The sequence below is a fragment of the Peromyscus leucopus genome, chromosome 19 (assembly GCF_004664715.2).
Source record: "Peromyscus leucopus breed LL Stock chromosome 19, UCI_PerLeu_2.1, whole genome shotgun sequence".
In the NCBI taxonomy this organism is placed as follows: Eukaryota; Metazoa; Chordata; class Mammalia; order Rodentia; family Cricetidae; genus Peromyscus; species Peromyscus leucopus.
The window spans coordinates 45338450-45353771 of NC_051079.1; the positions used below are offsets into that span (position 1 = coordinate 45338450).

Below are 15322 nucleotides of genomic sequence, written 5' to 3' on the forward strand. Positions count from 1 at the left end.
GTTAACTGGAAAGAAAATTTTATGATGGGCAAGACTTATAAGCACAGAACACGTGACCTGGCTGGCGGACCCACTGAAAAGCTAAAATTGTCAGTGTCTTCTTGTATGTCTGGGATAGAACTGTAAGAATTCAAAATCATTTCAGTTTTGAATAATTTTCAAATAATTATTTCTCAGGTGAGCATCTTCCACTCTGGGGCACAAATACAAACTAAATCAAACTAAATCAAAATGACTTGAAACTGAATCATCGTCTCCCACAGGGCTTTGTGTTTTAGACATCATTCCAACTAATTTTAATTTGCTTATCTTTACCACACTTGACCTGCCAATTGAATGACTAAATGTCCAGATAGACTTCACTGTGCTGGAGCTGAAAGCATATTAATGGCACTGTGACAAGATGTGGATAACCTTTTGCTTTTGTTTTTTGTTTTGGCAAAGCAGGATTTCTACTCCGGATCTACTCACAGCCGAGGCTGGCCCAGGCTCCTGCAAGCTCCTCTTCTGCCTGCCATCTTTCTTGGGGTAGCCATTGATTTTGCATTCGTAGCACGCTTCTGGGGACAGAGCATTTTCCTCATCCACCTCCGTGTCCACCGAGAGGTACTGTCCTTTGTTGAAGCCCATCCCCGAGACACAGTGGCTGTTCGTGAGAAGGAACACTGTTAGACATTATCATCATTAGCCTGGGCAGTCTAAAGATCTTTCAAAACATGGGAACAGCAGAGCAAGCTCTAAACCACTGTTTCTCAACCTGGGGCAGGGGGGGAGGTTTGACCCTTGGGGGGTATCAAATGTCCCTTTCACAGGGGCTGCCTAAGCCAATCAGAAATCACAGATATTTACAGTACAATTCATAACAGTAGCAAAGTTACAGTTATGAAGTAGCAGCAAAAGTAATTGTATGGTTGGGGGTCACCGCAACATGAGGACCTGCATTAAAGGGTCACAGAATTAGGAAGGCTAAGAGAACTGCTCTTAATCACAATACCCGATCACTGTAGTTCTGTCCTTCCCCACACAGAGGGAGAGATTTCTGACTAGCCCTGGGCTTCCTCGGCTTTCAATCCTAATTAGACTGAGCCACTGAAAGGTAGTTTATTAAGGAGGAAAAAGCAGCTCTGAAAGTCAAAACACAATGGTAAGAGAAACTCCATTGCTTCATGAGCCTGAGGCTGCTTCCTACTAAGGAAAAGATCTGTGCTTCAGTCATTGGTGTTTCTGAATCCTATTTTAGTTAGCAAAAAGAGGCAATGCGTCCGCTCTAAAGTGACCTGTGCAAGGCCCAATCTGTTCTGTTCCGTGGGATTGTATGGCTGTCGGGTGGGGGTGGGGGGAGAGACTGGTCCATGTCTCTTAGTGCCTGCCTGATCACCGACTGTGCCTTTCAAAGAAGTTCATCCCTATTCACCCTCTGGGTGGAAGGGTTCATGGGGCTAAGACTCAGCCACAAGTGGTTAAGACCTGAGAAAGTTGAGTCGCCCAAGAGAAGTCAGCCTTAGGGAGAAGGATTGTTCCCTTTCTGGGCAACATAAAACCCGATGCACGAAGAAAGACAAAGTCCTCCCTTCCTTGGGGATTACTGGGTCAGCCCCTGTAGAAATGGGCAGAACAATGCAGGTCGTTTCCACACTGACCTCCCTCTCGCAGTGACATGCAAGCTACATAAGCCTTAATCTGGCCATGGGTTCAGCCATTACAAGGAGCAAAGGGTGACACCACCACGGGAAGGAAGCTCAAGCCTTAGGCTCTCCGCAAAGGAAGCGACCCTATACTTCAGGGTGCCTAAGTCCCAACACTTTCATCTCTCAGGCCTTACACGTTGGTTGTGAGGGTCCCCGCTCCTTCCCCACAGTGGCGGGAAAGCGAGGTGGCTGCCTCCACTCCCCAGACAGAGGGAGAGTCACACCGTGCTGTTGCTGGGGGCCGGCCGCGGGCTGCCTTACCCCTGTCCCACTCTGAAGTACCCCGGCGGGCAGCCGCAGAGGTAGCCGCCTTCCGTGTTGGAGCAGCCGTAGCTGCACGGGTTGTTGGAGGAGGAGCACTCGTTCACGTCGTGGCAGGCGCTGGAGAACTGGTCGAAGGAGAAGCCCGAGGGGCAGGCGCACTTGTAACTGCCCAGGGTGTTGTAGCAGGACGCAGAGCCACAGGCGCTGGGGTTGGAACATTCGTTCTCATCTGTTGGAAGGAAGAAAGCAGGCCTTACACAGGGAACGGGCGGGGCCGGGGAAGATGAGGCTGGGGAGTGGTCTCCCAGGGCCAGTCAGTTTATAGGGGCGATAGATAGCTTAAAAGAAACACTGTTGCGACCGACTTCAAAGCAGCCAGGGAGTTAATTAAAGAAATATTTCAAAAATACATCTTTAGAGGCAAATACCCCCCAAATCCAAACAAAACAACAACTCTCGTCACCCTTTTCTAGTCTATTTGTACTACTTCCGAGTATGCGGGCGGCCCTTAGGGACAGATATTTGCAGCTTACCCAATGAATAATTCTCTTCTTCTCTTAACAAAGGGTTATTTCAAAAGCCTATATTTTAGGCAAATCCAGGGGGAGCAGATTGGCGGTTGCCGGGGTTTGGGGGAGAGAAGAGGCGGGAATAATGGCTGCTAGGTGTGGGGCTTCTCTTGGGGCGGGGCCAAATGAGACTATTGGGGTAGGTGCATTGCATACCCTTGGAAGAACACACCGAAATCATTCAGCTGACACTTAAAAAGGATGAATTTTCTGGTATGTGAATCATGTGGATTTTTTTTTTTGAAAGCTCATTTCTCTATCAGCATTTGTGTCAATGGCCCCTCAGCACTTCCCCACACCTTCATGTCTATGAAACATTCAGAGCCTTTTATGAGAATGTTGGAAAAAAACCCTGCTGTACTATACCGAACTGAGTGGTTTTAACGGCTGTAGAGCCTGCCTGGTGCGGACTGTGCCTTCTGCGAGCGTTGTGTCCCACCCTGAGCCGACACTGAGCCCTTACTGTTAAACGCTCAGCTCTGGCCCGTGGAAGCCCCGCAGGAGTAAGATCACAGGTCTGTTTTCAGTTGCTGTTATCACAGATCCAAGGCCCCATGGTGCTTTTGACTTTGGAAATTATGAGTTTGCTTTTAACTGTTTGGTTGATAGATAGCCCTGGGTTTGACTCCTTTGAGCTTTATTATAACCCAAATTTCACCCTGGGCACAAATCACATCTGGTCCATGGAATTCTTTCCATTCTTGTGACTGTATATGGAGTGTAGAGTGTCTGTGGACATATTTCAGGCCATGTGGGGAAGCAGGCACATCTGTGAGTGTGCGTACCCAGGGAACACGATGGTGATTACAGGGTGTGGGGCAGGGACCTGCAGGGGTTCGGGAGATTTCCTAGATGAAGATGGGGCTCAGCAGAGGCCTCTAGACAGGAAATTGAACTTCGTTTAAGCACAGGATAGAGGCTACTAAAAGGGCAGATAGGAGGTACATTTAATGTAATGAACATAGTTTGAGAATTAAATGAGAGAGCTAAATGTTGAACTATTAAGTCATTGAATATAAAATATGCTCAGATTACCTAATATGTGAAATCCCCTGGCCTTTATTATATGCAGAGAAAATACATAAATTCTCAGTAACTTGGCTCCATGAGACCTGAATGTACCCAGTGTTTCGTTTATCCATTTGAGAGACATGGGGCTGTGCCCCCAAGCTTCATCCACTTTTATAATTAATTCTCACATTAGCATGCAGGATTTCTCTCTTCTAACATAGGATCTAAATTAGATTATAACTTAATGGCATGTTCCCACTATGATTTATTCAGGCATTGTGTTAGGTAGAAAAATTACCAAGAAAGCCAATTAATTGAGTAAATTGAATTTGAACATTCCACTTACAAGAACATTTTAAAACAAGATAATGTTTCTGGAAGCACCATAAGATCTCATATTTATACGCTACAAATATATAGCATGGTGACATTGTATGAATTCAGTTAAGCATGGCCTTGTTTGAGATACACTGTGAATTAAAATGCCTTGCTAGGCTATGTTAGAATTATTTTTTGGAAAGCTTATAATATAGAAAAAATGCAAACTGAAACATTTTCTTCATGTGCAATGTTCATAAGAGTCCCACATTTTCAATTTTAAACAATCACAATAGTCAGTGGCTGAGGTACTCCCGACATCTGGATATCCAATGTCCTAAAACGGTCTCTTGATTCCCTGTGGTAACTCACTGGAAACTTATTAAAGCGAGAGTTTGGATGGAAAGTTTTTTTCAAAATGAACCCTTTCAGGGAACTTTTGCTTTTCTTGAACTGGTGGCAACATGAATAGTATCATAAACTTACAATTTTGTCTACATGACAAGAATCTGGTGCACTGACTGACAGCTGTGACTGTTTCACTCTGAGAAAACTGCTTCAGAGTCTTCTCTATGTGCCCCCACCACTCATAGAGTATTTATACTAGCAGTCACAGATAATCTGGACTATATCATAATTTTATTTTTGCGCTAACAGCTTCCTGGTTGGAGCAATGTCACTCATTTCTGCCATGTATTTGAGCTAAAATTCCAAACTGCGTTAAGGTTTCAAGGCAAGAATAGCATTGGTTTTATTAGAGACCAGCTGAATCCCTGGAAGGATCCAGAACCTTTGAGATCAGTCTCTGTTCTCTACCAAGGGAGGGGCTGCTTAGAGATAACCATTTTAGGAAAGAAAAGCTCCTACACCACTCTTGCAACTGGGGAGACCTGCTTATGTACTTTTGATCCCCTTTATTGGATGGCTTGTTTTTGAGACAGGGTCTCACTGGCTTTGGATTCTCCTGCTTTAGTTTGTGGGTGCTGGGACTGCACGCACATGTCTGTGGCTGAAGTTTTCCTGGTCCTGCTCGGCCCCTGTGGCCCTGCGGCCACTTGGATCCAAGTAAACACAATGAGGCTTATATTAATTAAAATTGCTTGGTCATTAGCTCAGGTTTACTATTGATTAGTTCTTACACTTGAATTAACCCATAATTCTTATTTATGTTTAGCAACATGGCTTGGTACCTTTACTCAGTTCTGTCTTTACATCTTACTTCCTCTGTGTCTGGCTGGTGACTCCTGACTCTTCCCACATTTCTCCTCTCTACTTTTACCTACCGCCTATATGTCCTGCCTGTCTACTGACCAATTAGCATTTTATTTATCAACTAATGAGAGCAATACATTCATAGCATATAGAGCGATATCCACAGCACCTGTCCTCACACCCCATCCTTGAAAAGCATTGCTGCCCTCCTCAAGGTGTTTCTCTCATCAGAAGGCACCCAGGCCTGGGTCTGGATCTGGCAGCCTAGGCTAAAGCACTATACTCAAGGAACTCATGAAAAGGAAACAGGAATGGTAACTTACCATTTCAAACTTCATTCAGTTTCAAACAGAAACTCCAAAGTGACCAAAAGACAGTTTTTGCATTGGATGTTCACAGGTCAAAACTTTAAGAAGTGTAAAAACTTGAATTGATGACTTATACATGTTCTCGTTTCTACTTAAATTCTCTTTAAAACCAAGAATTCGGTGTGAGTTAACTACTAGAGAATGATTCTTTTTGCCTTAAGTTTTGCAGAGCTCATGAGAAGCATGCAGTCCTTACTAAAATGATGGCCGAGTTTAGAAACACCATAATATAATAAAGTTCTACATCATTGCTAATGGTAAAAAAAAAAAAAAAATCACTATTGTCTGTATTCTATAGAGCTTGCCAGGACTTGGCCTCAGTATATGAATGAATATATCAGGCCCTAGGGAATTCTAATATATATATATATAGTAGAATTTATATATATGAATATATATGTATATATATAATAGAAAAAGGAAGTGGATCAAATTTATGAAATAGTTTTGACTGACAACTTAATTCATGGCTTTGGTAATCATTTAAAGATTTAGCCTTACCTTTATTTCCTAGCTGCACGTTTTTAAAGTTTTTTACTAATTTTTTAAGGTAGTATGTAAAACAATGGGCTTCATTTGTGACATTTCCCATCATTATCCCTTGCTCTAGACCACAGGGTATAGAGACTTTCTTCCCCGTGATGGGCATTTCTGGTGTGGCATTTCTGGCCTGGCAGGGGGGCCACAGTCCAGATAAGAACTTCATAGACCTCATGTCCCTTCTGAAACACTTGGGTTTTCTTCTCAGCTCACTGAGCTGTCATTAGAAAATTCTTTTGAGAAGAACATAAAAGATCAAATCAAGTCAGTTCATCACTACACTACTTTTGAACAACATGTGTAGTAGCTTAATTCACTTCAGAGACAAGGAAGCATCCTGCTCGTCTCTAGGGGTGGGGGCGGGGCAGGGCTCCGCTGCCCTTCTGTTTGGCAAGGCGAGCTTCTCCTCTCAAGATGTGCAGCTGTGGAGTGTGTTCAGACACAGCCAAGAAATTGGGCATATGCTAAGTGAGCCTACTCAAGACCAGTAACGGTCTCTTTGATCAGTGGTTTCTCATGAGGAGAATGTCCGTGATTATTATCAATGCAAAGAATAGAACGGAATGCCCGCGTGTTTTCTTTTATAAACATTCTTGTCTGGAGTTGTCAGGCGCATTTGCTGTGACTAGCTGCCTCTTCCATGGTAAAACACCATCACAATGCTTATTAAAGCTGTGTGACAGGAGAGCCCAGATGGCCTGGCCTCAGTTCTTAGGATTCCTAACCAGGCACGGTGGTGCATGCATGCCTGCTATCCCAAGTCCTGGGAAGCAGAGGTTACAGGATCTAGATGAGTTCAAGGCCAGCCTGAGGCTACAGACAAGCCTGGGCTATAGGAAGCCCCGTCTCAAAAAGGAGGGCAAAGGTCCTTTCGATGTATAAGAGGGTAATGGAAGAGTACCTCCACAACCCAAATCTGTCAGATTACTGATGAAAAGCAGCAAAGCATGGCTAACGAACATGCTGCTTTTGATGCCGTCCTCAGAAACCTCACAGTACACCACAAAGTGAAAATGTCTACACCTCTAGTCCATGGGCCTTTCTTTAAAAACTGAAAAAACATGTTCATTATGGATTTTGTCACACGCATAAGTGCAGAATCTAGTAGACTAAAACCCCAGTGTGCATCCATGTTTTTATGCAGATTTCCCCTGTCCAGAGTTGGGGTGGGACGGAAGGAACCCTGGACCCTCCATGTGCTCTGCTCCTGAGCTAACTCTAGCCCTCCCCCACGCCAGCCCCAAACGCCGTTTTTTTTTTTTTTAGGTTCTAGCACACTGCACTACCACTACCACTTCCGTTATTTATTCCGTTGACTCAGACACTGAAGTGAGAAAAGCACGCGCCGGGCCACCAAGGAATGCTCACCGACACACTGATTCCACTGGTAATGCTGCACATATCCCTGGGGGCAGCCGCACCTATAACCTCCCAGGATGTTCTGGCAGCCATGTTGGCACCTGTGGTTTCCATCGCATTCATCAACATCTGCAAGACAACAACCCAAGTCCCGGCTTTACTTTCCCTTGTGAAATGCATTCCTGACACAACCTTTAAGGGAACAAATAAACAAGGCATGGCGTGTCGAGGACGGCTGAGATAAGAAACCACCTTATTCTTAATGTCGTCCACCAGACCATGGCACACCAGTGCTCTGAATAATAGTTTAATTTCAGCAAATCAACCATAGTAACCACAAATATGGTGCATTTTGAATTGATTAGCTCCATATGGTATGATTTAGTTGGTAAATTTGTGTGTGTGTGTGTGTGTGTGTGTGTGTGTGTGCGTGTGTGCGCATTACAGTTTCTGGCTAATTCAAAACTGACTCACATGTAATCCTCATTGTGGGGAAGATAGGAAAACCATGGAGATATCTATAAAGTATAATGGTTTCGCATGCAAAGTTTTTTTTTTTTTTTTTTGTTGGTCAAGACTAATTAGATGCAAATCCTTTTTAAGTATTTGAATATGTTGTTATTTTTAGGCAAGATGTGGTATGATACATATGGAATAATTTCTTTGTTAATATATGCATACACTTTTGGAATGACAACTAAGGCTTTGAAATCTACCCCAAAAGAGTGAAATGAAATTGGCATGTCTGATGTGTGTGTAACAAATTTACATGGATAATTAATAAATGGTATCTTATGTGGATGGGCATGAGCTGAATTCACACATGGCAAGCAGCTGGTAGGTTCAGAATGTTTTCAATGGCTATTGATTTCAAACACAAAAAAAAATTAAAAATTTTTAAAGCAAAAAAAAATGGGCTGAAAAACACACACAAAAGTCCTATAATTCTTACAAAGAGCATGTTTAAAATTCTGAATGTTTCTAGAGTTGAAAGTCACCTATTTCTAGGAATAGCTTTAAAAAGGATGACTGACTCAATAATATAAATTGCAACCCAATATAAAGATGTAAAGGGGATGAGGCATTCAACACTAACATATTCATCTTCCTGAACCTGAGCCCTTGCCAAGGAAACACTGAAGAGTCATGTGATAGTCTTCAGACTGCAGGCAGATTCTCACTTACCTCCCAATCAGCTGTTCCCTTGGATTTTGTAAGAGAAAAACACTTATTTCATGGGATGCACTCAGTATATGAAAAGGGCAACAGCCATCAGCCTCCTGCTCCGGTTATTATTGTTGTGCGTGTATTTGTATATGGTGTGCATGCATGTGCATATGTACGTTCTTATGTGTGCAGGTACGTGTGTATGTGCCGAGAGGTGTGTGTGCATGTTCCTCTAGTGTGCTCCACCTCGGATATTGAGACAGGGCCTTTTGCTGAACTCAGAGAGTGCTGATTCTTGTAGTCTAGCTATCCACCTTGCTCCACAGAACCTACTCTGGCCTCCAGAGCACTGGGATTATAGCAGAGGTACCATGCCTATTTGGCCTTTCCTTGGGTTCTGGGGATCTGAACTCCGGTCCTCAGCCTGACATGGAAATGCTTTATGTATTAGGCCATTTCTACAGCCCTAACATCAAGGGTTCTTGCGCACATGAACTCACCTTCACAGTTCAGCCCAGAGGCGTCCAGAGAGAACCCTCTTTGGCATTCGCAGCTGAAGCTCCCAGGAGTGTTCTGACAGATCCCCTTCGTGCCACAGAGTGAGGGCTGAGACCCACATTCGTTGTTGTCTAGGGAAGCAACAAGATGGAGGGAGAGAGTCAAGCTTCCTGGTGTGTAGTATGTGAACTCAATCTCACTGCGTGAAATACGCGGATAGATACAAGCTCGAGCTTTCAGGATAGGGAGAAAGCATTTTAGACAAAGCTAAATCTGAATTTATTAGCAAGAGTAGCATAAAAAGTGTGTTTTTGCAGTGACTTGAAAACAGGATGTATTTTAGAGTCACTAGAGGCACCACTTTAGATAATACAGACTAAGAATCTTTTAACATGTGCCTTCTAAAGTAAAACTTGAATATTCCAGTGTGGCTATTAGCCTTTAATCCTATTTTATCTGAGCATATGTCACAGCAGTATGGAATATGAAACGGAGGCATTGCCTATGGTACAATGTGTGATCACAGCTGTGCTGACACTGAGGGGGTCATGCTGAAGCACCACACAATGTCCCCACGGCACAAACGCATGTCCAGGCCTCCTTCCCGTGGATGCTGTTCTTGTACGGAAACGTCCCCGTTACCTACGACTTCTTTAGGCCAGGCTGAGCCATAGTTATGCACCTACCCGACATCTGCAAACTACCCCAACTCTGATGTGCCTTACCAATGCAAGCAGTGTGATGCTGGGTGAACCCAGGAGGGCATTTACAGGTGAACCCCCCCAGGGTGTTGACACAGAGGAACTGGCAGTTGTGCTGTTTGGTTTGACATTCATCGAGGTCTGAAATGACAGAGAAATCCAGGGGAATCAGGAGGGCTATCCGCTTACGCATGTGTTCTCACGCATCCACAGGAGCCGTGCATTTTCTATGGGAGCATTTGGTTTACATTTTGGCTCTAGTTTATAAAGGCACACATATGCTTATGAGGAAGGGCTTGAGTGTGCATATTAAATAGTCTAAGTATGGAAGGCTACCAATCAGGACAGGGTGGCTAAAAGTTTTAGGGCAAAGTCTTCTTAAAGTAAGAACTGGATGGCCAAAACATAGCAAGTTCACCCTTTTCAAAGCTAACCTGGAAAAGTAGTCCTGCTTGTACTTAATGTGATTTAGAACACGGATGGCGACTTATTACAGGGAATATTAAATAAAAATAAAACAGAGTTTGGAAATGGAGGAAGGTTTACCAGATCTAAATGGAAACACCGTCACTAACATGAGAGAAGCAAAAACTTCGCCTCTGCTGGGCATGTGGTGCATGACCGTCAAAAAGACAGTAACAAACCCCAAACCAATGCAAAACCAACAAAACCAAACAACCATAAATTTAGAATTGACCTCTGGACTATTCTAATAGAAAACTCAAAATTTGATCTTGGTTTGAGTGAAGCTTAATTTGGAAAAAATACATTCAAACTAAGTTCACTGCACAGTGGAAGGTATGCGTTCCACACATTTTATAAACACCATGCAAAAGTCAGGTCATATGAACCATTTCTCTAAACGGGGTTAAGAAAATTCCAGAACTTGCTACTTTTTATGCACTCATTTCTTAATATAGGTTGGAAATGAAACCTTGCTTCACAGAGAATACAGGTAAACCATCTGCTCAATCCATTAGTGTCGTGCTTAGGATGGTTCGTATAAAATCAAACATGGTATGGCATGGAAGCCATTTTAATGATCAAATTTAGCCTGGTAATTACTTTTAATACACAAAAAGTAATGCACACACTGACTTCCCACCTTTCTACAGTAAATGCAGATGTATGTAAGACTGCTGAGAGATGAAGTCTGAGGTAGACAGCAACAAAAACTCTAATTTCTCATGGTTTGTTGCAATTCTTGCCTCAACATTTTTTTAATTAAAAAGTTACCATATGAATGAATGGATTATGATATTTTCATATACAAACATCATTGTAATTTTCTCAAATTTACCCCCATTATCTCTTCTTGTTTCTCCTTCTTGCCTCTGACCATCTCCCCAAAAGTGTTCTTCAACTTTCAAGTCAGTCATAAACATTTCCTTTTAAATTTTTAGTTTAAAAGTTTTTAAAATTAATATTTTAAGACAGCAGACAATGTAGTAGGTTTGATTATGGCATTTTTACACTTCTTGAAAAAAAAGTCTAGAATCTGTGTATGTCGGAAAACATGATATTTGCATTCCTGAGGTGGGCTTATTTTGCTTAATGTGATGACATCTAGTTCCATTCATTTTCCTTTGGTGTAATTTTGAGTTTCCCGGCTTGGAAAAAAAAAAACCCTCCATTATATGTGTGTGTGTGTGTGTGTGTGTGTGTGTGTGTGTGTGTGTGTGTGTGAACATGTATAGACACTGTGTGTATGTGTGAACATGTGCAGACATTTTGTGTGTGTACATGTATAGACATTGTGTGTGCATGTATGTGTGTATGTGAACATGTGCAGACATTGTGTGTGTGTACATGTACAGACATTGTGTGTGTGTGAACATGTGTAGACATTTTGTGTGTGTGTGCACGCGCGCGCATATGTGTTTAATTTCTAAGGAGTGAAACAGCGTGACTTAGATTTTGAAGTCCCTCTTCCTTCTATAATGGGAGCCCTGGTGCAGCTTCTGTGAAGCAGTGTTTTAACACAGGGGAAGCCTGGCTTACAACTCTGATCGCTAATGTGCAAACGTAACTGAAGAAAGAGACCAGGGCGGCGGCCACTGAGATTCCCCTCACCTTTGCACGTCTTTCCGTCCTCCTGCAGGACGTACCCCCGGGGACAGGAGCACTGGTAACTGCCCTCGGTGTTCTTGCAGATGAAGTTGCACGGTTTTGGAGACTGTGAGCATTCATCGAGGTCTGAGCGGAAGTAACACGAGCATGAGAGCCCTGGTTACAAGAAACGGCCAGCCCCTCTCCCCTCTCCACATTCTTATTTCCACCTTCTGGCTCCTCTGCAACTTTCAGTGGAATCCAGCCCGAGAGAAACGATGCTTAGAGCAGTTTTCTCTAAAGTAGCAGACTGGCTTATGTGGTGATATATTGTGTACCCCAATAAAGCTTACCTGAGGATCAGAGGACAGAGCCAGCCACTAGATTAGACATAGAGAGTCCAGACAGTGGTGGCACACACCCTTAATCCTATCACCTGGGAGGCAGAGACCCATCTGGATCTCTGTGAGTTCAAGTCCACACTCGAAACAGAGCCAGGCAAAGGAATTCCGGACTGTAGAGAGCCCACTGGCTGAGTTACCTTGTTAATCGCTCTTAGACCTGTTACCATTTTCCATTTACTTTGAAGATCAATGTACAGATTGTGGCTACATCTTGTAATGTCTAGACAACTGTCTGGGCTCAAAAAAATTACTCTTCAGATCAATTAGGCTGGATTAGACCTTGGAGGCTTCATCAGTGGAATCTCCCACCTCCAGCCGTGTGAACACTCCTAGTTCTTCTTCATTGTCTCTCCGGTGTGGGTTTAGTCTGAGCCACAGGCTCCCGTTGCTGCCTCTCATGGATGCTCTCTGAGCACTCCATACACCTAGGAGGCTCCCAACACTTTTCCCTCTTTATTTCATTTTATTTTTGGGCCCAGGGTGATGTTCCGTGTGGCCTTTCTACGCTCTCCATTTACAGACTCTCCCTGTTAAGCCGTACTGAAGGTCCTCACAGGGATGAGCCACCTCTTTACTGCCAGGTCTATGACCGCCAGCAGGCCATCTCCGTTTCCTCCACAGAGCTCACTGGATGGATGCCTACTGCATGCAGAAAGCTCTTGGTTAACAACCTACTCCTGGCTACTCCCCTGTCTGCTCGTTCTACTGTGTGAGTCACATGCTTATGAAGGGTCAGTCGGTTGGTTTTTCTTAATGTTTTTACGCCAGGTACTTGTTACTAAAACAGGCAATTTAAGAGGATACAGCCGAAGCTGAGGAAATACCAAGAAACTAAGAAATGTTTGAGAGACAAGGAAAAAAAAAAGCTACTCTCCAGCCTTCTGTTTGCCACCAACATGGATCAGATGATAAAAAAAAAAAATTAAAGAAGAAAAATATGTTGCAAAACAGCCAAAAGACGCTGTAGCGAGACTGCTCCACAAGGAGAGAGTTTACATGATGCCCCGACTTGCTTCTTTTCATGAAAAATTATAGAAATGCATTCTGTTTCACACACACACACACACACACACACACACACACACACACACACATGCACACACCAGATTCACAAGAAAAGTCTATTTTTTTCCACCGACGAAATGCACACTTGTAAATTTTAAATTAAAATAGAAAATGTTGAAAGCGCATGTGTCGATTTTTATGTTTCCCTGACTGCACAGAATTCGAGATGAACTGGACCCTGAATCCCACACAGTTAAGGGAAAGGCAAGAACTCCATCGTTCAGAACAGCATCACCGGCAAGTGTGGCATCCTCCAGGGAGAGCCTCACAGACAAGCGCTTCTGGAGGAAGCAGGGGATCACCAGATGGTGCGCGCGCAGCCTCATCTTACCTACGCAGGCCGTCCCGCTGATGTCGGTGGTATAGCCAACCTTGCAGAAGCAGCGGAAGGTGCCCATGGTGTTGACGCACTGGCCGTTCGTGCAGAGGCTCGGCATCACCTTACACTCGTCGATGTCTGTGCAGGAAGGGAAGAGAGAGGAGAAAGAACAGAAGTCAACGTCTGCACAGTGGAGATGGCCGGAAGTGAGGAGGGACGAAGGGACTGGCGTGAGATGGCAGTGGACACCCACAGAACCTCCAGAGCCCTTTCTCACTGTTCAGGGAACGGCAACGTGGGAGGGGGAGGGGAACAAAACCAACTGAGGAGGGGGGGGGAGACAAACAGGGGAGGGCTGTGCCGCAAGGCACACGCTGGACTGTACATTTTGCGTGCTAAGTGAGAGTTACTACCTTTATATAAATATATATATATATATATATATATATATATATATATAAGGAAGCTACCTCTTTGAAGCATGACTCTTCTGAAATATGTGGTAATTGACTCTATAAATCTACCGGCCTTAGATTCTAAAGGAAGGCTTCTTTCTGTTAGCAGTCAGGCTAACAGAAATGTGAAAAAGTAATCCTATCATAATTCCATCTAAAACACTGCTGCACTTATATGTGCTCTGTACATGAATCACAAGAACATTGTGTAATAATGCGTTATAAAGGTGTGTGTGTGTGTGTGTGTGTGTGTGTGTGTGTGTGTGTGTGTGTGTTTGGAAGCCAGGGGAATCCCCGCAAGTGGGCCAGGCTGGCCGGCCAGGGGACCTTAGGGACCCACCTGTTTTCATCTCCCTACCACTCCTGGCCTTTTAAAATGCAGGTCCTGGGAATTTAACTCATGCCTTCAGGCTTGCAAGGCACTTGACCCAGCCAGCTATCCCTCCAGGCCATGCTTCACAAAACTGAAGAGATCTGTTCCTACATCAAACCCTCAGGAAGACTTTATGATCCTCACTTAGAAGATGAGGAGATAGCAGCACAAGACTATGGTAACAGTAAAGACTGTCCTCCAGAAAATGGCACAGACCTACCTGATCCCAAAGGCCACGGGGGTTAGTAACCTCTGAACTACCCTCGCCTTGTTCAAAGAAATGTTGCTCACCTGAGTGTAGGTAGGGATTCGTTCTATTTTCTGGATACTTCCACTCTAGCAAGTTGAATAGTGAGGATTACCTTTTCACATTTCTTTTAAACTAATTTGGATGTATGAAAACACAATCCCCGAAGCCCCCCAGCATATCACCTCTTCCATCAGTGGCGTATCCTGGCCCATGAGGACATATCTTCTTGTACTGGGCAGTTCCGGGAAGTGGGCAGAGCTCACACTGGTGGCCCCAACCCCGGCCACCGTCACAGCAGCACTCTGACTTCGTGACGAGGTTGCGGCTGCTGGACGCCATTTGGCACATGGTCTGCAACACCTCTGCAAAGCACAGGCCCTGCCGGTTGTCTGCAACAAACACCAGGGAGACCAGAGTCAAGGTCGAGGAGCCGTCAGCCTGGTTCTCAGTGGACACTCAGGCTCTCCTCCTCAGCCACAACCTTCAACACTGAAAGTATTCTTCTTACGTGAGCAGTCTACACTTAGTGATTGTAAGGTCTTGTTGATATTATACCCTCATGATACTTAGACCACCAACAGATGATTAAACCTGACAAAAGTTATACAATATTCATTCTTTTCAATACAGTGAAAGTCATGACTGTCAGGACCCCCAAAGAAAGAAACACCACATACATTTATTTCCTTTTAGATAAAATAATGACAGGTAA

At 44.0% G+C, this 15322-nt stretch overlaps 1 protein-coding gene across 1 annotated transcript in view; it reads right to left on the minus strand.

The window, feature by feature from the left end:
• Positions 1 to 15322, minus strand: part of Fbn2 (fibrillin 2) — a 211793-nt gene that overhangs the window by 3277 nt on the left and 193194 nt on the right. Inside the window, 8 exon segments of the mRNA XM_028891611.2 lie at positions 472 to 646; positions 1950 to 2181; positions 7339 to 7458; positions 8997 to 9125; positions 9720 to 9836; positions 11769 to 11891; positions 13545 to 13670; positions 14793 to 14999. Of these exon segments, the coding sequence (XP_028747444.1) occupies positions 472 to 646; positions 1950 to 2181; positions 7339 to 7458; positions 8997 to 9125; positions 9720 to 9836; positions 11769 to 11891; positions 13545 to 13670; positions 14793 to 14999 (1229 nt within the window).